Source organism: Cherax quadricarinatus, chromosome 36 (genome assembly GCF_038502225.1).
Source record: "Cherax quadricarinatus isolate ZL_2023a chromosome 36, ASM3850222v1, whole genome shotgun sequence".
NCBI classification, from domain to species: domain Eukaryota; kingdom Metazoa; phylum Arthropoda; class Malacostraca; order Decapoda; family Parastacidae; genus Cherax; species Cherax quadricarinatus.
Genome location: NC_091327.1, coordinates 22,885,335 through 22,909,990, shown reverse-complemented (window position 1 = coordinate 22,909,990; position 24,656 = coordinate 22,885,335). Strand labels below are relative to the sequence as shown.

The following is a 24,656-nucleotide window of genomic DNA, read 5'->3' as shown; positions in this document are numbered from 1 at the left end:
GGACCCCGCTCGTCACAGGTGCCCACTGTGATACATCATTACGTACCATGACTCGTTGTTGCCTCCCTGTCAGGTATTCTCTGATCCATTGCAGTGCCCTTCCTGTTATATGCGCCTGATGCTCTAGCTTCTGCACTAATCTCTTGTGAGGAACTGTGTCAAAGGCCTTCTTGCAGTCCAAGAAGATGCAATCAACCCAGCCCTCTCTCTCTTGTCTTACTTCTGTTATTTTATCATAAAACTCCAGAAGGTTTGTGACACAGGATTTGCCTTCCGTGAATCCGTGCTGGTTGGCATTTATACTCCTGTTCCGTTCCAGGTGCTCCACCACTCTCCTCCTGATAATCTTCTCCATAATTTTGCATACTATACACGTCAATGACACAGGTCTATAGTTTAGTGCCTCTTTTCTGTCTCCTTTTTTGAAAATGGGAACTACATTTGCCGTCTTCCATACCTCAGGTAGTTGCCCAGTTTCCAGGGATGTGTTGAAGATTGTGGTAAGTGGTACGCACAACATATCTGCTCCCTCTCTAAGTTTGTGTGTGTGTGTGTGTGTGTGTGTGTGTGTGTGTGTGTGTGTGTGTGTGTGTGTGTGTCTCAACAATCAATATTTGCACCAATAACTCATTACAGTTGTGACCGGGTGTGGAAGTGTGAATTGCTCATTACTCTATAATTTGTTCATGATTGTACCCATGTATAAACGTAAGTAACCATTCTTACAGGATTCATTACCTTTGTACCTAGTTCAGCTATCAAAACTTTGGGGGCCCAGTCCCTGGACCCATTACGTACCTCTGTAATCTGTAAATACCTTTGTAATTTGTCATGATTGTGACTAGATCTACCTGGAGTTCATTACCTTTGTAAATTGCGAGTTCATTACCTCTGTAACTTGCTCAGCTATCAAAACTTTGGAGTCCAGTCCCTGGACCAATTATGTACCTCTGTAATCTTTTGACTACCGCCCACAGGATGGGTATGGGGTGCATAATAAACATAAACTAACCCTGTACACTGTCCTGTATTGGAGTATGCAGCACCTGTTTGGAACCCACACCTAGCCAAGCACGTAATGAAATTAGAGAAAGTGCAAAGGTTTGCAACAAGACTAGTCCCAGAGCTAAGGGGCATGTCCTACGAGGAGAGGTTAAGGAAAATCAACCTGATGATACTGCAGGACAGGAGAAATAGGGGGGATATGATAACGACATAGAATACTGAGAGGAATTGACAAGATGGACAGACAGATGTTCCAGAGATGGGACACAGCAACAAGGGGTCACACTTGGAAGTTGAAGACTCAGATGAATCACAGGGATGGTAGGAAGTATTTCTTCAGTTACAGAATTGTCAGGAAGTGGGATCGTCTATGAAGTGATGTAGTGGAGGCAGGATCCATACATAACTTTAGGAAGAGGTATGATAAAGCTCATGGAGCAATAGAGCAGGAAGAGTGACCTAGTAGCGACCAGTGAAGAGGCAGGGCCAGGAGCTGTGACAACCCCTGCAACCACAATTAGGCGAGCGCACACACCCCTACTTTTCTCTTCAAGATTCCATTCTGTTGTACAAAAAAATCAACGCACTGACATGACAATAAAATGCCCGTCCATTATCAATGAAATGGCCGACTGTACTAAAACTCGCCACGCTAATTCGCAAATAAGTGTACTGCACAGTGTGATCTACGCCACCATAATATTTCACCCAGGAAGCGCACAAAAAATCTTGAACAGGAACTTTTTGATAGCACCTCGTATAATAATTGTACTGGATTTTGAAGAGATGGTAAATTAATTTTAATACGTATATTACCTGTGTAAGAATGCATTTGGGTGAAAACTACTGCCTAATCCTTGGATGACTGGAGTTAGTGAAACCGTGAAATGTAACAAGTAAATATTATTCAGATATGAAGAAATTGCTTGAAAGGTACGGTTCAAGGAAGAGGAGCTGCTTAGATGGTCTGGTCATGGAGAGAAAAATAGAGAAAAGCTGATTAAAACAGGAGTGTATAAATCTCCTGTAAATAGAAGACAATGTAGGGAGGTAAGGAGAATGGCTGTTAAGAGGTATTAAGTGATACAGGGTTTAACATTTAGTAGGAGGCATGTGCGAGTGTTCAGAGATGAGACAGCTATATTTGACATACTGCTGGAATATGCTCAATGTATAATCTATGGAGGATTTTGGGAGAATTGGTTAGCTGGACTTATGGAGGTAGGAATCATCTTGCTGTTGGGAAAGTCATTCTGAATATTTTTTGGGGGGGGAGAGTTAGTCTGCCTGGATGGGGAAAAATAAGCTGAAAAATCTGGAATTCAACAAAATAAATTAGACAAGGAAGTATAAGCTCCCCATGAGGTTAACTCAACATGAATTCTCAGATAACGTAAAAAGGCTTTTTACAGAAACTAACCGCATTAACCTTGGTTTTAATTTTCCACTTTCACACTTCCTTACCCCCATTAACCACTACCCTCACACTCCTATCCCTCACTCCTCACCTTCGCACATCCCTCCCTGAAGTGCATTATGACTTGGCTTTATCTCTTAATTTGAAATTATTAGCACACCTCTGGCAAGATAGTGATAGAGTAAATAGTGGTGAAGGAGTTCCTATTTTCTAGTCGCCCAACCTCGGTGGGAGACTGCCAGTGTTAAAAAAAATTATAATCAGCTAATTATATATTAACAATGCCACATGCAAAACTGTAAATTCAATTTCTAGCCTATGTTATTAATGTTACAAAATGGAAAACAGATAATTGGTGTGACATACTGGTGCACAATCTTCAGCATCAACACAGCCGATGACATTAGCAGTGATCATAAGAGTGTCACCAACTTCCATGTCTTGGAACATGAACATTCTAAAGGTGAAGTTGTTGATCAATGGATTGCGCGAGTCCCTCTTTGGGTGATGACGAGCAATTACCTGCAAGAGTAGAAAATGGGTTATAAACTATTTTAAGAAATAAATTTCATGGTTAGGCATTCAGATATGAACACACACACACACACACAGTAGTCAGGAAGTGGATTAGTTTGGGAAGCGATGTAGTGGAGGCAGGATCCATACATAACTTTAAGCAGAGGTATGATAAAGCTCACGGTTCAGGGAGAGTGACATAGTAGCGACCAGTGAAGAGGCGGGGCCAGGAGCTTGGACTCGACCCCTGCAACCTCAACTAGGCGAGTACACACACACACACATACAAACGTTAAAGCAGCATTTGTAATTCAACAAGCTTTGTATTAAGAAAAAGTACATTAAGACAAGGAAAAATGTTGTGCAGGACCTTATATGAAGGATTGCGGCAGCCATCAGCGAAGACAAGGTCAGCAGCGTTGAGTATAGACCGAGCGCGCGGGGCCCCCACCTTCTGGATGATGATTGTTGTGATGCGACTGTACTGCCAACCTGCATTAATTATATGTACTTTTAAAACCGGTTGGTTTATTTCAGCTTTTAGAAACAACAGTATTATCGAAGCCCTTTAAAAATAGTAATTGTTTTCTAAGACCTCGGATAATACACTAAGTTGTGGTGCAGTTCCTGGATCCATTATGTACCTCTAATGTTTTGACAACGGCCTACAGGATGGGTATGGGGGTACATAATAAAATATTGAACTCAACTAAGGTCTTGAAAGACCAGGGCAAAATTTTTGAAAATAATACATTACATGACATCTCAGAAAAACACTGTTGTGCAAGATCTTTCAGAAACTGACTAAAAGTGCACTAAATGAGACCAATTTTAATAGTAATACACCCCTCAAGGAAGGTTCCTTAATGTTGGTGAGGGGGCTCTTGATTTAGGAAATTGGATCTGTGCTCCAGTTCACCGAATTAAGCCTGAATGCCTTCCACATCCCCCCCCCAAGGCGCTGTATAATCCTCAGGGTTTAGCGCTTCCCCCTGATTATAATAATAATAGTAGTAATACAACTCGGTAGAAAAAAAAGTCCTAGAATATGCTAAAATGATCGGAATTTAATACCTGTCTCTCCAGTTCCTTTAAGCTATTAAAATCTTAAAATTTAGGTCAAAATTTGTTTATCTCCTAGAATTGGCATTTGACAATTTTGATCTAATTGATCAATTATTTCCTGAGACACTGTAATAGCTTTATCTACTAATTTATTATCTATTAATTCTCACTCAATTTCCCGGTCAGTATATCAGTGTACATCATGACTGAATTTAAGCATTATTAAAAAATTGTAAAAAAAAAAATCTCAAACTGCAAGCCTATAGCTCGGTTTTTTAAGGCAGAAATTTTTTACGTTTCCCTCCATAACTGGCAACTGACAAGGTAAATTATTTATTTGGTCAATTCCTACAAATGTGATAAAAACCTGCACACAGTGTGTTTATTGAATGTTAAGTTAGACTAGACAAATTTCAGAGTCGCCAGATCATGGTTGTATTAAAACAACATTGATCTGGCTAGCAACGTTGATGTCTATAAAACACTAATTTAAGCCAATCATAAAGACAATATTATTATTATGGGAGAGCGCTAAACCGTTAGGTATTATACATCGCTTGTGGGGGGTGGGGAAGGTATTCAGAGTTAATTCAGGGAACTGGAGCACAGATCCAATTCCCCAGATCAAGAGCCTCTCACCAGCGTCAAGGAACCTATCTTGAGGGGACCCATCAATGCAATATGGCATAAATATTTTAAGTTAATCATATCTTACAAATTAATATATATATTATGCGTCTATTACAAAATTAAAGATAATTAGGTACGAGAAGTAGGCTATGAAATCTTAAAGAGGATTTCTCAGCTCGAGACAATACTGGCTACACCTCCCCAAAATGTATAATTCAAAAAGACAGAGCAGCCTTTGAGAGGCACTGTACTTACCATCACCAGCTCTGACGATAGAGCGAAGCTGCACCTCCTCCCCGAGGTCAAGCTCCACCTCTGGGGTCACTATTGATGCAAACAGGTCAGTTCCTGGGAGCTTCCTGAAGAGACCGATCTCACACTGGAACTCCTGTTGACCTCCTTCAAACAGTGACGTGGACAACACTCCATTTCTGAATATTGGGAGAAGATGGTAACTAGTGGGAAGGAAAGACCATATAGAAAAGAGAGTAAATGAGAAAGAGAAAGTTGATAAAGTAAACGAAAGATTGAGAAGTATATATAAAAGTAAATGGAAGGGAGAGAAATGGAAAAAAAAATAAATAAAAAGCAAGAATTAGGAACATTGAGGCATAAAAAATACAAAAGGTTTGAAGATTATATACAGCAGGCCTACTAGTCAGGGGTTTCAAAGCCACAGTAGGCCCACTCGCAAGGGGTTTCAAGCTACAGTAGGTCTACCAGTAAAATAGTTACTTTAGGTAAAAAGTATAGAAATTAACACTATATTCCATAGTCTTATGTGCTCAATATACATATTTATATAAAGATAATAATATTTCATTTTTAATGAAAGTCTTAACAGAGGTGAACATCAGAGGTGGCTACCAAACATTGCTCAGGAATCTTTGCAAAAGACACATTGAGAATGTTAGATATTATTCCATTACATCAATAACACTGCGACTAGCCAAGGACTCGAACCCATGCTGCTTTGGCCTGCCACATGGTGGGGGGAAAACTCATGACGCCTTAATCCACGGGACCACACGATCAATACCACTTGTTCGTGGGTACAATAATTCCATTACATGTTAGAGTTCTGCTGCAACGCAACCACAGCACTGTGTTCAGGGTTACACTATAGATGAATTTTTCCACTTGGTAAACCTTCACTAATTAAGAGTTTTTCAGAGAATTTTACTACACCATGAAATTACAAAATTACTGAAGGATTTTGAAGAAATGACACTAGAACAAAAGCTTTCGTGGCAACAACATTTTTGCTTTATTAGAGACTTATTATATCTGGTTTTACAAACTTTGATAAAGTGAAACATTAGCCCAGTAAAATCAAGTTCTGCAATGTATGTCTGTTCTTCACTACTGTTTGAAGTCAGACATTTGGATCATGCTTAAGATGTACTGGGGACTGAACTGGCAACACTCCAGTTCTAAGTTTACTTCTTAGCTACTGTGTGGCTAAGTTCTGGACTTGAAAATGCAGGACTGCCAGGTCAGACCTCAAAAGTCCTGGCACACAGTTTTTCAAAGAACTCGACGGATTATCACTAACAAAATCAATGGATTTAAATAACAAAAAAAGGCACAATACCGTGACTGGAACGATACACAAATAACCCGCACATAAAAGAGAGAAGCTTACGACGACGTTTCGGTCCGACTTGGACCATTGACAAAGTCACACTGACTTTGTCAATGGTCCAAGTCGGACCGAAACGTCGTCGTAAGCTTCTCTCTTTTATGTGCGGGTTATTTGTGTATCAATGGATTTATTAAGAGACCTATTTCAACTAACCTTTTACATCGATAAATTATATTTACCGGGTTGCAGTTGCATTTAATTTAAAAGATTTACATAACGAGACAATAACATTAATTATTAAGTGATAAAACTGGTGATACAGACGTTGTGGAAGAAAAAGGAAATGCAAGCACTAGGATATTATATTGAAAAGGTTTCATTGATCCTTGGTCAAAGCTGCAGTGACCCAGGTCACACTTGCAGTGACCCAGGTAACACTTGCAGTGACCCAGGTCACACTTGCAGTGACCCAGGTCCCAGGACCGAAAACTTTCTAATAAAATATCCTAGCAGTAATCATTAGGCTTAAAGTTTTTTTTTTTTTTTGGTTACGTCTAACTATATACAATATTAATAATCAGCATGGAGAATCTTTAATGAAAAATCACAATTTAGAAAGATTTATAATCGTATCAGATGTATCAAATGAATTTTCATTAGGAAATATTAGACAAGAAACATATTATAAAAGAAACAATGCCAATAAATTCAACGTAGGCTCCCAGAAGGTAAGAATTAGTGGCGTTGATAGTGTCTGTAGCTGTCAGAGAAATGTTGAAGTTTCTGTAGCTGTCAGAGAAATGTTGAAGTGTCTGTCAGTTCTTGTTCACCGTGTCAGTTCTTGTATCACCGTGTGATTTTAAAGTCTCATAATTACTAAAGTACAATCATAATATTAGGTAGTCTGGTGTTGAATTACTTTCCGATATGTCGTTTTTCGTCATTGTTATGATCATGGGAGAGCACTAAACCCGTAAGATTATACAGCTCATGTGGGGATGGAAGGTATTCAGGCTTAATTCAGGGAATTGGAGCACAGATCCAATTCCCTAGATCAAGGAACTTCCCCTGAGGGGTCTTTTTTTAATAAATTAAATATGAAGATTGCAAATTAGAAAAAAATATAACAAATTGGTTAAATTTCAAGAGACATTTTTGCACATGATAGTTTTAATTTTTTTTAATTTATTTGCTCTGCAAACAATTTATATTTTGGTCCTTCACGGGGGTGCCTTGATGCTGGCAAGGGCTCTTGATCCATGGAATTTTAGCTTCCCTTCCCTTTCTTGGATCAAACCTGATTACCTTTGATTAAACAATTGGTGTGTGACTCCTATGAGTTCAGTGCTTTCCTGTAAATATATTTAAATTTTGGGATGGATTATATTATAGGCCTCAGACGCCTTCAAGGGGGGTCACCTCTCCCCCTTCCCCCATTTATTTTACCTCGTGATAAAGGAAACGCTGGTTAGGTTAGGTAAGGTTTGTTAGGAAACAGGACAAGTGTTTCCTGACGTGGGTCATATGATGACCCGCCGCTGGAGCTTTTGGTCATCTGACCGAGGTCTTCCCCTGGCTTACTGGCCCACCCCCTTTAAAAATTATGGTTATTACGAGACACTGGCTTCTTGATTCCAAGCCTAAACACACACACACACACACACACACACACACACACACACACACACACACACACAGGATGTTCCAGAGAGGGGACACAGAAACAAGGGGTCACAATTGGAATCTGAAGACTCAGATGAGTCAGAGGGATGTTAGGAAGTATTTCTTCAGTCACAGTTGTCAGGAAGTGGAACAGTCTAGTAAGTGATGTAGTGGAGGCACGAAACGTACATAGCTTTAAGACGAGGTATGATAAAGTTCGGGGAGCAGAGAGAGAGAGAGAGAGAGAGAGAGAGGACCTAATAGCGATCAGTGAAGAGGCGGGGCCAGGAGCCGAGTCTCGACCCCTGCAACCACAATTAGGTGAGTACAATTATGAGAGCACCCACCCACCCACACACACACACACACACACACACACACACACCCACCCACACACACACACACACACACACACACACGTGAAGAGGCTTCTGAGTGAGCTAGATACCTCAAAGGCAATGGGGCCGGATAACATCTCTCCATGGGTCCTGAGAGAGGGAGCAGAGGTGCTATGTGTACCCCTAACAGCAATATTCAACACATCTATCGAAACGGGGAGATATCTGAGGTATGGAAGACAGCAAATGTAGTCCCAGTTTTTAAAAAAGGAGAGACATGAAGCACTAAACTACAGACCAGTGTCACTGACATGTATAGTATGTAAAGTCATGGAGAAGATCATCAAGAGAAGAGTGGTGGAACATCTAGAAAGGAATGACCTCATCAACAGCAGCCAACATGGTTTTAGGGACGGGAGATCCTGTGTCACAAATCTACTGGAGTTCTATGACAGGGTGACAGCAGTAAGACAAGAGAGAGAGAGGGAGGGGTGGGTAGATTACATTTTCTTGGACTGTAAGAAGGCGTTTGACACAGTTCCACACAAGAGATTAGTGTATAAACTGGAGGACCAGGCAGGGATAACAGGGAAGGCACTACAATGGATCAGGGAATACTTGTCAGGAAGACAGCAGCGAGTCATGGTATGTGGCGAGGTGTCAAAGCAAGCACCTGTGACGAGTGGGGTTCCACAGGGGTCAGTCCTAGGACCAGTGGTGTTTCTGGTATTTGTGAACGACATGACGGAAGGAATAGACTCCGAAGTGTCCCTGTTTGCATATGATGTGAAGTTGATGAGAAGAATTCATTCGGACGAAGACCAGGCAGAACTACAAAGGGAAAGGCTGCAGACCTGGTCCAGCAATTGGCTCCTGGAGTTCAACCCCACCAAGTGCAAAGTCATTAACCAAATAACTGCTGCAGCATATGGGCGCTTAGCAAACTTAGGAACAGCATTCCGACATGTTAATAAGGAATCGTTCAGGATCCTGTACACTATGTACGTTAGGCCCATATTGGAGTATGCGGCACCAGTCTGGAACCCACACCTAGCCAAGGACGTAATGAAACTAGAGAAAGTGCAAAGGTTTGCAACAAGACTAGTCCCAGAGCTAAGGGGTATGTCCTATGAGGAGATATTAAGGGAAATCGACTTGACGACACTGGAGGACAGGAGAGATAAAGGGGACATGATAACGACATATAAAATACTGAGAGGAATTGACAAGGTGGACAAAGACAGGATGTTCCAGAGATGGGACACAGCAACAAGGGAACACAATTGGAAGTTGAAGACACAGATGAATCACAGGGATGTTAGGAATTATTTCTTCAGTCACAGTAGTCAGGAAGTGGAATAGTTTTGGGAAGCGATGTAATGGAGGCAGGATCCATACATAGCTTTAAGCAGAGGTATGATAAAGCTTATTGTTCTGGAAGAGTAACCCAGTAGCGACCAGTGAAGCGGGGCCAGGAGCTAGGACTCGACCTCTGCAACCACAACTAGGCGAGTACACACACACACACACACACACACACACACACACACACACACACACACACACACACCATATGACGCTAGATCCAACAATACATTCTTCCCACATCCCCCAACACGCACTCATCTATTAACGTTACACACTACGTTATCAACTTAACTACCATAGCCCACACCCACCACCTGCTCTCTAACACTGCTATATTACTGGTAACTTTGTATGGCACTATTATGATAGATTATTCGAGGATCAAGTGGAATCAGGTAGAATCCCAAATGTTATAGTGATGGGTTTTGGGGTAATGTTTCCTAGTAATTTGAAATTACTAGCGAGACTAGCTAGTTGACTGGATACAACACTTCTCTCGTCTCAGTAAGTAAATGTCTTGAGCTAATTTATTTACATATCTATTAAAAAGTGTAAACTATTTTATGTGGTAAAACAAACTGAAAACTATAGGCATAAAGGAATTAATAGTTTAAAGATCAGTGGCTATTCTTTAATAAGCAGAAACAAATTTTTAGTGAAAATTAAATGTAACCATTCCTTACCAAATAAATCCACAATTAACCGTTTCTAGTTAAAAACTATACATGTTTACAGGTTAGGTAAGGTAAGGTTCGTCAGGAAACGGGACAAATGTTTCCTGACGCGGGTCTTAGTCAGATGACCCGCCATTGGAGCTTTTGGTCATCTGACCGAGGCCTTCTGCTGGCTTGCCATTAAAAACTATGGTCCTAGTTATAACCATTTAGTTATATATGTATACAGATATCAGTATTCATGCTGTTAGTCAAATAACTTAGTTCTCTGTCTCCGAGATAGAAGGAAGAGGAGAGAAGTTGGGAGTTGGGTGCCTACATTGCCTCTTTAGCGGCGTACTTGGCAGTGGCTACCCTCAAGACGTGGGTATCCTGAGCAACCTTGTCCTGTGGCCGACACCGGATCTGAATAATCTCGTCCTCAGGCAGTTTAAGTCCGTTCACCAGAGGGAACCGTAGTTGTAGACACAGCCAAGTCTGCAACACGTTTTATGTACAAGAGTATAAAAATAGGAGTAGTAAATAGATGTAGTCGTAGTATAGTAATATATGTCATAGTACAGAAGTAATATAGTACCAATATAATAATGGTAATATAGTAGTAATAATATAGTAGCAATAAAGTAGTAGCATTAGCAACATAGTCATAACAGTGGTAACTCTCATAAGAGTCATGCGGTGCCCCGTGGCCTGGTGGTTAAAGCCCTCGCTTCACACGGCGAGGATCCAGGTTCGATTCCCGGCGAGGGTAGAAACACTGGGCGTGTTTCTTTACACCGGTTGTCTATGTTCCCATCAGTAAAATGGGTACCTGGGTGTTAGCCGACTGGTATGGGTCGCATCTTGGGACAAAACTGACCTAATTTTCCCGAAATGCTCAGCATAACAAGCGGCTTTCTATATAGTAGTATATTATTGATGTCAGCTAGGACTGTATACCTTGTACATGTACTTGTAGAAATAAAGATATATTATTCAGCACTATACATTGTACTGAGAAACCAAGAATAATGAGGGACCAAAGACCAAGTCCTGAAGTAGCCAGAAACAAAATGCATACATCTATTTTTGCAAGAGAAACACAAGGCTTTTATTTCACTTGCAGTGTTGCTACCTGTGTAGGTTCTTAATTGAACCTTGTAGATGCTCCACCTGCGAGGCTAATTATGTTCACCAGGAAGCCCTAAACCCGTAAGGCTTCATGAAGCACCTTCGTAATGAAAGGTAATGAAGCTTGATCCAAGGAGAGGGAAGCTCCAGTTTCTTGAATCAAGAGGTACTCCTTCAAGGTACTCCTCCTATTGAAGGGCAAACTAGCTAAACTAGCCTTACTAGGTTCAAGAGCGTCACCTCCCTAGGTTCAAGAGCCTCACCTCCCTAGGGTCAAGAGCCTCACCTCCCTAGGGTCAAGAGCCTCACCTCCCTAGGGTCAAGAGCCTCACCTCCCTAGGGTCAAGAGCCTCACCTCCCTAGGGTCAAGAGCCTCACCTCCCTAGGTTCAAGAGTCTCACCTCCCTAGGTTCAAGAATCTCACCTCCCTAGGTTCAAGAGCCTCACCTCGCCATTGGGTTGTCGACACTCCCTCACTCCACATCGCTCTAGGTCCGAGACAATGAGTTGGAACATGTCATTAGTGAGTTGTGTGGGGATCATCCTGCAGGCGGTGTTGATGGTGGGGTCGATGGTAGGTCTGTCCTCGAAGACTGGGATAGCATTGTATCCCAGAGGCAGTGACAATACCGCCATGAAAGAACTAGTAGAGCCAGTCTTCATACACTTAATATCTTCCCACATGAAAAAGAAGACAAAACAGTTGAAGTACAGTTACTATTATTATTATTATTACTAGAAAACACATCACATCACCTAAAGAAAAAAGTATACATTTATGCGCTGGAATGTAAGACATTTTACTATTCCATTTGTGCGGAAATTCCAATCTCATAAGCTTTTTACAGAGCCTGGGAGACGATAGGTTTGTTCAGAGAAAGGCGAGAGGTAGCCGTTTCCTCGGATCAAGAGCTCTTCATCAGAATCAAGGCAGCCTCCTTGAAGGAAAGTATTGTCAAGAAAATGGCCTGGTGGTTATAAGTTTATTTAGGAAGAGGTACACAAATACAATCATACAGAGTAAATTACCTAGGAAAACCCTCGTTCGTTCTTGTTAATTAGGGACACCATGAGCATAGTCCTGTTGTTGTAACTACAAACAGATAATTACAAATGGACAATTGCATCTTTCTTTGTAAAGTGATCTTACCTGTTACCTGTGCTTGGTCAGCCCCAGGTGGGGGTGATGGAGAACTGATGGGTGGTGGGATGGCTGGTGGACCAAAGCTGCCCATAAGTGAAGGTGTGGGTGTGGAGGGTGGCAAGACTGGTGGTGCAGGAGGCTTTATGTCCAACCCTGGTACTGCAGGCGGACCAAAGAATCCATGTGGCACTGCCGGGGGCAGCGCTGGTGGCCGGATAGACGGAGGTGACCCTACGCTTCTCGATGTGTTCGTCTCCAGCTGTAAGAATTATATTCACATAAATGTTTATTTTTTGAGTGTCGTAAGAGACTAAAATGCTGGGAGCAAGGGGCTAGTAACCCCTTCTACTGTATGTATTACTAAATTTAAAAGGAGAAACTTTCAGTTTTCCTTTTGGGCCACCCTGCCTTGGTGGGATATGGCCAGTTTGTTGAAAGTATGTTTATTTAGGCGCAGGTACACACAAGTACAATTATCATAAATAGTATAAATTACATAGAATAATCCCCCAGAAAAGTCAGACAAAGTGACTTATTTCCATTGGGTTCCTTGAATTTCCATTGGGGGTCACGCAACGCCTGGGGAAGGGAAGAAGGGCTTGATCCAAAGAACTTCGTTCCAATTTTATGTACCAGAAGAGCCTTCTCAAGCTTCCCATGAAGAGAGGATGGTGCAAACGAGTCACGGATAATTTGCAGTACAACCTGCCATAGCTTAGTGGGAAGAGTTGCGGCTCTCGTCTCCCAGCTCCGGGGATCAAATCGTCGGCCGGGAAAGAATTTTTTTTTATTAGGAAGAAGCAGTGCCACATTGTAATGCCGATCCCCTAAATCTTTATGGTCATTAGGTCGAACTCAAATTCTTCCTTTTGTTTGATAAAATATTGAAGTGTCAGACAGAGAGGGTAAAGCCCAGAAGTTTAAAAAGAAAAATTGTCACCAGAAACTCACAAATTAAATTGAGAATGTTAATGCTACATGATTCTTGGGGAACAAAAAGGCACCATTTACATAGTCGGTGTGACTAAATGGTCCAAGTCGGACCGAAACGTCGTTAACTCCTCATCTCTCCTATGTGCGGGTTATTTGTGTATCCATGGGGAAAGCTCTAAGCCCACAGGGGGTCAAACAGCGCCTCGGCATACATTAGACATATGAATAATGCATGTCAGAGCCTTTCTATAAATCCTTAGAGAAAAAATAATAATGGGTAAACATCCTCGCAACGTTTATAAAAGGAGGGGGAGGGGGAGGGGGAGGGGGAGGGGGAGGGGGAGGGGGAGGGGGAGGGGGAGGGGGTGGGGGAGGGGTTGCCTGGTACTTAGTCAACCAAATATATTTATACTTCGCTACCGCAGCAAAGTGACTACGTCGAGGGAGGGAGCGGGGACTTGCCGTTGGTAGCGAGCATCTAGAAACGGATTCCCGGAGCAACACGCCAAGAGGGAGTCTGCCCGAGTCTTCTAGGTCAGCATCAGCACTCGGTGGTACAATGGGCAGGACTGGGATAAGTGGTGGAAATAATAAAGAAAGCAGTCAAGGAGAAAGGTGAAAGTCACTACAAGTAGAACATCGAATCTCGATGGGGAAAAGAAAGCTACGAGTGCCTGTAGTGAAAGCTATTGAAGAAACGAAATGCAAGGAGTGAGAAAGAACGGTTTATTATAATAGGAAGAAAGATTTAAATATTTATTGGGGGCACACTAGTTAACAGCAGAAGCGAGATCGCACACGATTCCCTTCATCCTCCAAGGGGTTCAGTTGGGAGATCAACGATACCTTTATAGTGGCATCTCCCTCTACTGAGCCATTTCCCTAGGCACTGGACAACTCCTATGGGATTAGCGCTCGTCATGATTGTAATAACCTACTTTGCCCTGCCACACTACAACTAAACTAGTAATAAAAGAACGATAGGTATGGAGTGAGTAGAAAAACAGGAGAGGGTGACCTATAAACGGGTAAAAAAAAAAAAAAGCCAAAGTACCAGAGTTCACTCCTAATGCAGATGGAGACTCTTACACCTGCTACCCTTGTTCACCTAGCATTAAGTAGGTAACTGGGTGTTAGTAGACCGTTGTGGGTCGTATTCTGAGGGGCAGAGGGTGGACTTCAAAATTAGCCGAGGCAGGGTAACATTTCAGTCTGTAAAATTTAACGGAGAATAAATAAGCAAGCACTGGTGATCTTACCGCCTGGGAGCGTCTCCTGGGCTCAGGAAGAACCGGGCGGAGCTTCCTCTTGCGTGTGCGCACGGCCGCCACGCCCATCCTGTTTACAGGCGCTCCGATCTTGGTGAGATGAGTCGTCCCGTTCAGGTGGCGGTCTACATCCTTTCCGTTGCTGTGCAGATCTTCATCGTACAAGTCTTCGTAATCCCCGTCGTCACCGTGTAGGTCGTCGTCATCCACGTCGTCACCGTGTAGGTCGTCGTCATCCACGTCGTCACCGTTTATGTCGTCAGGGAAATCTTCAGATGCTGAGACCTCCTTACTGGTGTCGTCCCCCTCTATGTTTATCTCTGAACTCTGAAGGACGACAAAAGTGAAGGGTTTAGCCATTATACACAAAAAGCACATGAATATACTGCCCTGAGAAATTGTCGATATACCCCCAAGAGGAGCGTATCTCTTGTTAATATACGCCGAGGTCTCATTTGATTGTGTGTTTCAAGGACTAATGTGTTCTTGATATCAACAGAGTTGACATCTCGTGAAGTCGATGAGCCACAAACCTCTCCTGCCTTATCCCTTCATAAAAATCCAGGTATGTACTCACTGGATGAAGAGAAAGGGCATGGGGTCAGGGCGAGGAGGAAGGACACAAAGGCATAGCATTTGATCCAGTCTACACAACGTGATACAGAGATTAGAGAAACTGAAGGACAGGCGTGTACGAAAGTAACCAATGGAAAAGGAAATGGGAAGAATTGAACCATATGGAGAAGTTAAAGGGAGAAGAACCAAGCAAGGCCTTGAGTCCAGAACTGATAGGCGCCATTATATTGGAGCTAGTAGCAATCAGGGCTGCAACGCCTTAGAATGAAGATCTGGCAAGTACACCAAATCAACTGCTCTTTCACATGACAGGTATTACACAACCTGACGCCTTTGTTTGATCTTAACCAGTGACCTGTTTTCTGTACTGTCTCATTCTCCTGTATGATTTGGAGTGACCATGGTCTCAGGATCGAAGCTTTTACAATGATTTCCTAATTGTATGCACGTGTGTCTTATCATCTACAAATCACGAAACGAAGAAATGAGGCTCCTGGGAATGTATGGAAGGATATAAATATGAACGATACAGACTAGTGTGAAGAATACAATATTCCCCCTCCCCCCCAAAAAGTGAAAAACAAAAACAGAGCAGTAGTAAAATGAAGACCCCGCAAGATAATTAATATTTTTTCCGTTAATGCTGCAACGACTTATTCTCGACACTAAGAACAAGATGATTAATTAAAACACATGTGCAACATTTGGGTATCTTTACTTGTAAGACGTTTCACCATCCAGTGGCTTTATTAGTACAATACATGGACGTAACAGTAATAAATACAGCAAACAGCTAAAAATAAAGTAATCAGTCACCCAACCAAAGGAGCAGACGATTATCACCGTAGTCTTAGGTAAGGTTCGTCAGGAAACAGGACAAGTGTTTCCTGTTGCGGCCACTAGAGCCTTTGGTCATGTGACCGAGGCCTACCGCTGGCTGACCGGTCCACCTCTTGCTAGCATTAGCAATAAATAATCTCTTACTGGATAACACTCACCGCAACGATGTAAGTGGCGTTCCGACGTGGACGAGTCTGAGAGATCTCCGGTGGCAGCCTCCTGCCGTAGCCTGGAGGAGCAGGGAATCCGTACACGGAGATTCTGATGGGTGAAGAGGCATGACACAACGCCCACACACACACCAACAACCACGACGAAACTAACGCCCACGCCCGCATCTGGAGGGAGTGGCCGAAGGTAAATATAATTTGTTAGAAAAATGAGCAAAAAATGCAATATTATTTATTATAAGAATACACAAAGCAAGTTCTTCCTGAAGTGGCTGTCGAGGTCCTGCAAACTTAAATTATTCTGAAGAATAAAAAGGCACAATGCCGTGACTAGTCAATGGTTCAAGTCGGACCGAAACGTCGTCATAAGTTTCGGACTCTTATGTGCGGGTTATTCGTGTATTAAAATTCATTTCTTCTTAGCCTGGCTGCCAGAGAAGCGCGTCAGTCACTCGATTAACAAACAGTTTGAATCGCCAACAACTGCTCAGAATAACCCCACACGAGCTTAGCGCTTCAGAAATTATAGCTGCAATCGGCAAAATTATAACTAAATGCAGTCTGACGCGCAATCCAGCAAGGTGAAGCAGACTCCAACAACGTATCCCGTAACCCACATAACTCAAGAGAAAAGCAGTTATATAAATTAAGTCTTTTATATAACTGCCTCTCTTCACCTCTCCATTTTCCCACCTCTCCGCCTTTCCTCTTCCCAACATTTTTCGTTTCCCTTATTGACAATAAAGACATAACTAAGAACTATATGGTGAGTGTGTAGGGAATGTGTAAGCAGTGAAGGGTGTGTCTGGATACAAGTTGGGAAAACGTGTGAGTTAGGGAAGTGTGGAGTTGAGGTGGAGTTGGGAAGGTGTAGGAATAATGGGAGTGAGATGGTGGTGACCTGTGTCAGCTAAAGTGATCTACCAACACGGTAATGCGGTAGAAACTAAGCTTAAGCTGCTGGATTCCGCAATGAGAGAATGTAGGAGCTGGGAGTACGCCAGCAGAACTGCACTCGTGAATACAAATATAAATTAGAGACATGTACACAGTACACTCTTGTATACACTCAGACACATCTGTACTATTTGGTACGTTGTGGGTTCGAAATTATGAACTCCGCCATTAAAGTGTGTCTGGACCCGGTTATGTCGGGTTCAGACACACTGAAAAATTCTACAGGAATTGGTTCCAGATCTGTGCACGAAATCACTGTATGAAAGTGAGAGGCTTACAAGACTGTCAACCAGGGTCGCCTCGCTTACACTTGCAGGTAACTCAATATATGTAGAGAGAAAGACTTTACAACATCCTTTATACCTAATTTATACCTAAAGGGGACTACCAACAAGCTCCTTGCTAACATCACAAACGAACTAGCTAAGTTCCTGAAGTCAGTTCCTGATCAGTCGGACTATGGTGCATACGCTGAACTGGGAAACTTTATTCAGGAAACGTTTCGCCACACAGTGGCTTCATCAGTCCAATACAAAGAGGAAGGCGTAAGGAGAGGAGGAGTATGAGGTAATCAGTCCCTCAGCCTGGAGTCGATGTGTTCAGTCCATCAATCTTGTAGAATGTACAGCACAGGGCCGTAGGCGTGGCTTATATACTGTAGTGAGGTGAGGTGAAGCAGGAGGAGGCGGGGTCATAGTGGTACCATCCACTAGTCGAAGTAGGTCTTCGTCCAAAGGTTGAACACTACAGTATATAAGCCACGTCTACGGCCCTGTGCTGTACATTCTACAAGATTGATGGACTGAACACATCGACTCCAGGCTGAGGGACTGATTACCTCATACTCCTCCTCTCCTTACGCCTTCCTCTTTGTATTGGACTGATGAAGCCACTGTGTGGCGAAACGTTTCCTGAATAAAGTTTCCCATATGCTGCATAAGTGTCTCAATCTTCAACTTGTCGGTTTTTCAAACCATTCATCACATACGCTGAACTGCGTGAGGCTAGTACCAACAACCTGGTTAATCAGGCCACCTACCAAGTGGTCTGGTCAGAGACAGTTGCTCATTTTTCTTCTAATTATCAGCATGAACATTGAACTTATTCGTTCACGTGGGAAGTAATTCACACACACGGTCTGACTACACATAAGAATTATGTACAATAAAAGATTAACATTAATAATAAATACTTAATTGGAAAAAAGTAATCCCTCATTTATATCTACAAAGTGCTTCGTATATAGAATATATACATGTCGTGGCGAATGGGTAAAGCTTGTGATTGTGGCTTAAATAGCAACGCTCTTCTTGCCGAATAAGGAAAGCGAAAATTTGTGTATGCAATAATTTCGCAAAAATAATGCTGAACCTAACAAAAAAAAATATTTCATTGTATTTATTAAATTATTGTAAACTTGTGTAAAATATATTTAGTTGGATTAGGCTAAATTATATTGCGTTTGTAATAATAAGGTCAGGTAAGTTTTCTAAGGTTGTTTTGGAACAAAATTACTAATTTTTACATTATCATAAATGAAAAAAATATATATTTAAATGTATAAGAGAAAACTATAGAAACGACAGTTTTAAAAGTTCCTGCTAATTAATCAATTTTACCTATTCAGTACGACATTATATATAAGCAGGAAAACATTAACATCTCTCTGACCCATCAGGAGCTTCTCAGCGAGCCTGTCAACGTCTTTTACAAGATTAATGTGGCTACGAGGGAGCACTAACAAGCTTGTGGTCTCTGATAATATCTAATACAAGTTTGAAATATTATTATATGATGGTGAGCGTGATAGTCTTATCACTGTGCTGGCAGTGAATAACAAGAGGCTAGATGATCAAGTGAGATACTGTCTCATGCTGGACCTACTGTCATGTGCGGGACTTTGTTACCCTGAAGTCTAGGGTGTGTTAGGGCGCCTCTCTCCACACTGACACTGACACACTGCTCCTCCCTCCACACTGACATACTGCTCCTCACTCCACACTGATATACTGCTCCTCACTCCACACTGACACACTGATATACTGCTCCTCACTCCACACTGACACACTGACATACTGCTCCTCACTCCACACTGACACACTGATATACTGCTACTCCCTCCACACTGACACACTGATATACTGCTACTCCCTCCACACTGACACACTGATATACTGCTCCTTCCTCCACACTGACACACTGATATACTGCTACTCCCTCCACACTGACACACTGATATACTGCTCCTCACTCCACACTGACACACTGATATACTGCTCCTCACTCCACACTGACACACTGATATACTGCTCCTCACTCCACACTGACACACTGATATACTGCTCCTCACTCCACACTGATATACTGCTCCTCACTCCACACTGACACACTGATATACTGCTCCTCACTCCACACTGACACACTGATATACTGCTCCTCACTCCACACTGACATACTGCTCCTCACTCCACACTGACACACTGATATACTGCTCCTCACTCCACACTGACATACTGCTCCTCACTCCACACTGACACACTGATATACTGCTCCTCACTCCACACTGATATACTGCTCCTCACTCCACACTGACACTGACACGCTGCTCCTCACTCCACACTGATATACTGCTCCTCACTCCACACTGACATACTGCTCCTCACTGCACACTGATATACTGTTCCTCACTCCACACTGATATTCTGCTCCTCACTCCACACTGACACACTGATATACTGCTCCTCACTCCACACACACACTGATATACTGTTCCTCACTCCACACTGATATTCTGCTCCTCACTCCACACTGACACACTGACATACTGCTCCTCACTCCACACTGACATACTGCTCCTCACTCCACACTGACACACTGATATACTGCTCCTCACTCCACACTGACACTGATATACTGCTCCTCACTCCACACTGACACACTGATATACTGCTCCTCCCTCCACACTGACACACTGATATACTGCTCCTCCCTCCACACTGACACTGATATACTGCTCCTCACTCCACACTGACACTGATACACTGATATACTGCCCCTCACTCCACACTGACACACTGATATACTGCTACTCCCTCCACACTGACACACTGATATACTGCTACTCCCTCCACACTGACACACTGATATACTGCTACTCCCTCCACACTGACACACTGATATACTGCTCCTTCCTCCACACTGACACTGATACACTGATATACTGCCCCTCACTCCACACTGACACACTGATATACTGCCCCTCACTCCACACTGACACACTGATATACTGCCCCTCACTCCACACTGACACACTGATATACTGCTCCTCCCTCCACACTGACACACTGATACACTGCTCCTCCCTCCACACTGACACACTGATATACTGCTCCTCCCTCCACACTGACACTGATATACTGCTCCTCACTCCACACTGATATACTGCTCCTCCCTCCACACTGACACACTGATATACCGCTCCTCCTTCCACACTGACACACTGCTCCTCCTTCCACACTGACACACTGCTCCTCCCTCCATACTGACACACTGCTCCTCCTTCCACACTGACACACTGCTCCTCCTTCCACACTGACACACTGCTCCTCCCTCCATACTGACACACTGCTCCTCCTTCCACACTGACACACTGCTCCTCCCTCCACACTGACACACTGACACACTGCTCCTCCCTCCATACTGACACACTCTTATACTGCACCTCCCTCCACACTGACACTGATATACTGCTCCTCCTTCCACACTGACACTAATATACTGCTCCTCCTTCCACACTGACACACTGCTCCTCCCTCCATACTGACACACTGCTCCTCCTTCCACACTGACACACTGCTCCTCCCTCCACACTGACACACTGACACACTGCTCCTCCCTCCATACTGACACACTAATATACTGCTCCTCCCTCCACACTGACACTGATATACTGCTCCTCCCTCCACACTGATACACTGTTATACTGCACCTCCCTCCATACTGACACACTGTTATACTGCTCCTCCCTCCATACTGACACACTCTTATACTGCACCTCCCTCCATACTGACACTCTTATACTGCACCTCCCTCCATACTGACACACTGTTATACTGCTCCTCCCTCCATACTGACACACTCTTATACTGCACCTCCCTCCATACTGACACACTGTTATACTGCACCTCCCTCCATACTGACACACTGTTATACTGCTCCTCCCTCCACACTGACACACTGTTATACTGCTCCTCCCTCCATACTGACACACTCTTATACTGCACCTCCCTCCATACTGACACACTCTTATACTGCACCTCCCTCCATACTGACACACTCTTATACTGCACCTCCCTCCATACTGACACACTCTTATACTGCACCTCCCTCCATACTGACACATTGATATACTGCTCCTCCTTCCACACTGACACACTGATATACTGCTCCTCCTTCCACACTGATATACTGCTCCTCCCTCCACACTGACACACTGATATACTGCTCTTCCCTCCACACTGACACTGATATACTGCTCCTCCCTTGACACTGACAATGATATACTCCCCCTCCCTCCGCACTGATATACCGCTCCTCCCTCCACACTGACACACTGATATACCGCGCCTTCTGTGAAGTTGATGAGGAGAATTAAATCGGATGTGGATCAGACAGGACTTCAAAGAGACCTTGACAAACTAGACACCTGGTCCTGCAACTTGCTTCTCGAATTTAACCCCGCCAAATGCAAAGTCATGAAGATAAGGGAAGGGCACGGAAGTCCGCAGACGGAGTATAGGCTAGGTGGCCAAAGTCTGTAAACCTCGCTCAAGGAGAAAGATCTTGTTGTGAGTATAACACCGAGCATGTCTCCGGAAGCACACATCGACAGACAATTGCTGCAGCATATGGGCGCCTGGCAAACCTGAGAACAGCGTTCCGATACCTTAGCAAGGAATCATTCAAGACACTGTGCACCGTGTACGTCAGGCCCATGCTGGAGTATGCAGCACTTGTTTGGAACCCACACTTGATCAAGCACGTCAAGAAATTAGAGAAAGTACAAAGGTTTGCGACAAGGTTAGTTCCAGAGCTAAGGGGAATGTTCTACGAAGAAAGGTTAAGGGAAATCGGCCTGACGACACTGGAGGACAGGAAGGTCAAGGGAGACATGATAACGACATATAAAATACTGCGCGGAATAGACAAAGTGGACAAAGACAGGATGTTCCAGGGAGGAGACACAGAAACAAGAGGTCACAATTGGAAGTTGAAGACTCAGATGAGTCAAAGGGATGTTAGGAAGTATTTCTTCAGAGTTGTCAGGCAGTGGAATAGCCCAGAAAATGACGTAGTGGAGGCGGGAACCATACATAGTTTTAAGACGAGGTTTGATAAAGCTCATGGAGCAGGGAGAGAGAGGACCCAGTAGCAACCGGTGAAGAGCCGGGGCCAGGAGCTAAGACTCGACCCCTGCAACCACAAATAGGCGAGTACTGATATACTGCTCCTTCCTCCACACTGACACACTGCTCCTCCCTCCACGCTGACACACTGCTCCTCCCTCCACACTGACACTGGTATATTGCTCCTCACTCCACACTGCGCCACACTGATATACTGTTCTTCCCGCCACACACACACACACACACACACACACACACACACACACACACACACACACACACACACACACACACACACACACACACACACACAGATACATACTGTTCTTACCCGTCCCTGTTAACCTTCACACCTGGGAGTTAGTCGATCGTCGTGGGTTGCATCCTGGGGAATGATCAAGCACTACAAACTACTGAGACAACTCGAATGCCTCTCAAATGACCTAATGATGCACTTTCTGTGCCCAAAGTACACGATACAAGAAAAACTGAACCTAACTGAACCTGAACCTAACACAACCATCAGGGTACTAATCACGCGTCAACAGGAATGCATAACTTAACTATTCATAAAGTCTCATAATGACAGGAAAGCAAGAAGCACCGAGAATGTAATTATTCAATATACCGGTAATTAGGGACAAGTTAGCGTAGGTTACAAAGTGTTGGCGAGTCAGAGTTGCCCACACAACCATCTTTATCATTGTCTGCTAACTTTCTATTATTAATAATGGCTTGGCTCATCTTCCTGGGGCGCTAACTAGTGAGTTGGGGGAGGTTATTGTAGAGATATTGTGGGGTGGGGGAGATTAGGGGGATGGAGAGGTTGTGGGGGCGGGGAGGTTAGTGTAGGGATGTCCTGACCACACAGGACGTACTAGACAATAAATAAAAGATAATAACTACATTAACATACAGTGAAAACTGTCACAATAACCCACCTCTTAAAACTTTGTTAAACTACCAGCTCTCCTAAAATTGTCGGCTCTTAAATGGTTCTCCAGGTCTCTACAGGCACCCCGGTAATCGTATAAAAAAATGACGAGGCCGGAACCGTGGGCAAACTGAGATGTGAACCATCGTCAGGTGCATGTAACATGTGTCACAGAGGAACAGGAGCACCTGCAAGCAGGTGGCTTGTGCGAGATTTGCACACCTCATCTTCTGACTATAATCATCTGTTACGGTGCTTGAGGGAGGAACACTCGCATTCTGCCGAAATAAGTTGGCGCTCGCCTGTAGGGCCCACCAGGTCCACCATTTCCCAAAGACAATGATGTACGAGACGCATAAAAATCACCATGAGGCCAAAGTCTCTTAATAGAGCAGCGAGTCACAACCTATGAGACACAGACATCCAGGGGCTGACAGGTATCACAAACAACAGTTGCTCCTCTTGCTGCAACTGCTTATTTAATCTGCTAGCCATCAGCTACTATTCTTGTCAAAATTATAACTGTTACCTTGTGGGGGATAAAAAAAAAATGAAGTTTAAAAAGGGTCATACTATTCGTTAAGGTGGAGTGTCAGTGTTGCAGAAGCAGCCTGAAGCTGCAGTCGTTTCAGTACCTGGTCGTTCATTTCCCGAGAGTGACAACACAGGTACCAGCAGCACTACACATCCTTGTGTCGGTCGTGGAGACAATTGTATAACCCACACGGGTTTAACACTTTTTCTAATAAAGTAATTTTAGATTATGAGAGAGACGCACCCTGGGCCAAGGTAAACGCCGCAATGCGAGCCCTAGCAAACAGGAAAGCTAGGATTCACTTCAGTCATCTATCAGCACGAGGAGTTGTCTGGTGCGCAGCTTTGTGGGGTAGAAATCAAGAGTTACAGTGAGGAATAGTAAGCAGGGGAGGGTTATTGCGGGATTTAAGGTGAGGATTACTGCGTGGTAGAGTTATTGAGGAGTGTGTGGGGCAAAGTGCGCGTCGAGGTGGAAGTTGATATTGGGAAACAGAAGCATCTCCATTGGACAAAAAATTAAGT

General features: G+C 43.5%; 1 protein-coding gene across 3 annotated transcripts in view; it reads right to left on the bottom strand.

Annotated features, from left to right (window-relative positions):
- LOC128691380 (uncharacterized) overlaps positions 1-24,656 on the bottom strand; it is a 265,540-nt gene that overhangs the window by 13,159 nt on the left and 227,725 nt on the right. For 2 of the 3 annotated variants that reach the window (XM_070091570.1, XM_053780227.2), the window contains exons 2-9: positions 16,290-16,469; positions 14,707-15,042; positions 12,521-12,773; positions 11,818-12,044; positions 10,580-10,737; positions 4,889-5,064; positions 3,309-3,430; positions 2,789-2,944 (exon numbers count right to left, since the gene is read on the bottom strand). In XM_070091570.1, coding sequence (XP_069947671.1) covers positions 2,789-2,944; positions 3,309-3,430; positions 4,889-5,064; positions 10,580-10,737; positions 11,818-12,044; positions 12,521-12,773; positions 14,707-15,042; positions 16,290-16,469 — 1,608 coding nt within the window. The remainder of the gene's footprint in view (positions 1-2,788; positions 2,945-3,308; positions 3,431-4,888; positions 5,065-10,579; positions 10,738-11,817; positions 12,045-12,520; positions 12,774-14,706; positions 15,043-16,289; positions 16,470-24,656) is intronic. The other variant, XM_053780228.2, reaches the window with a different exon arrangement.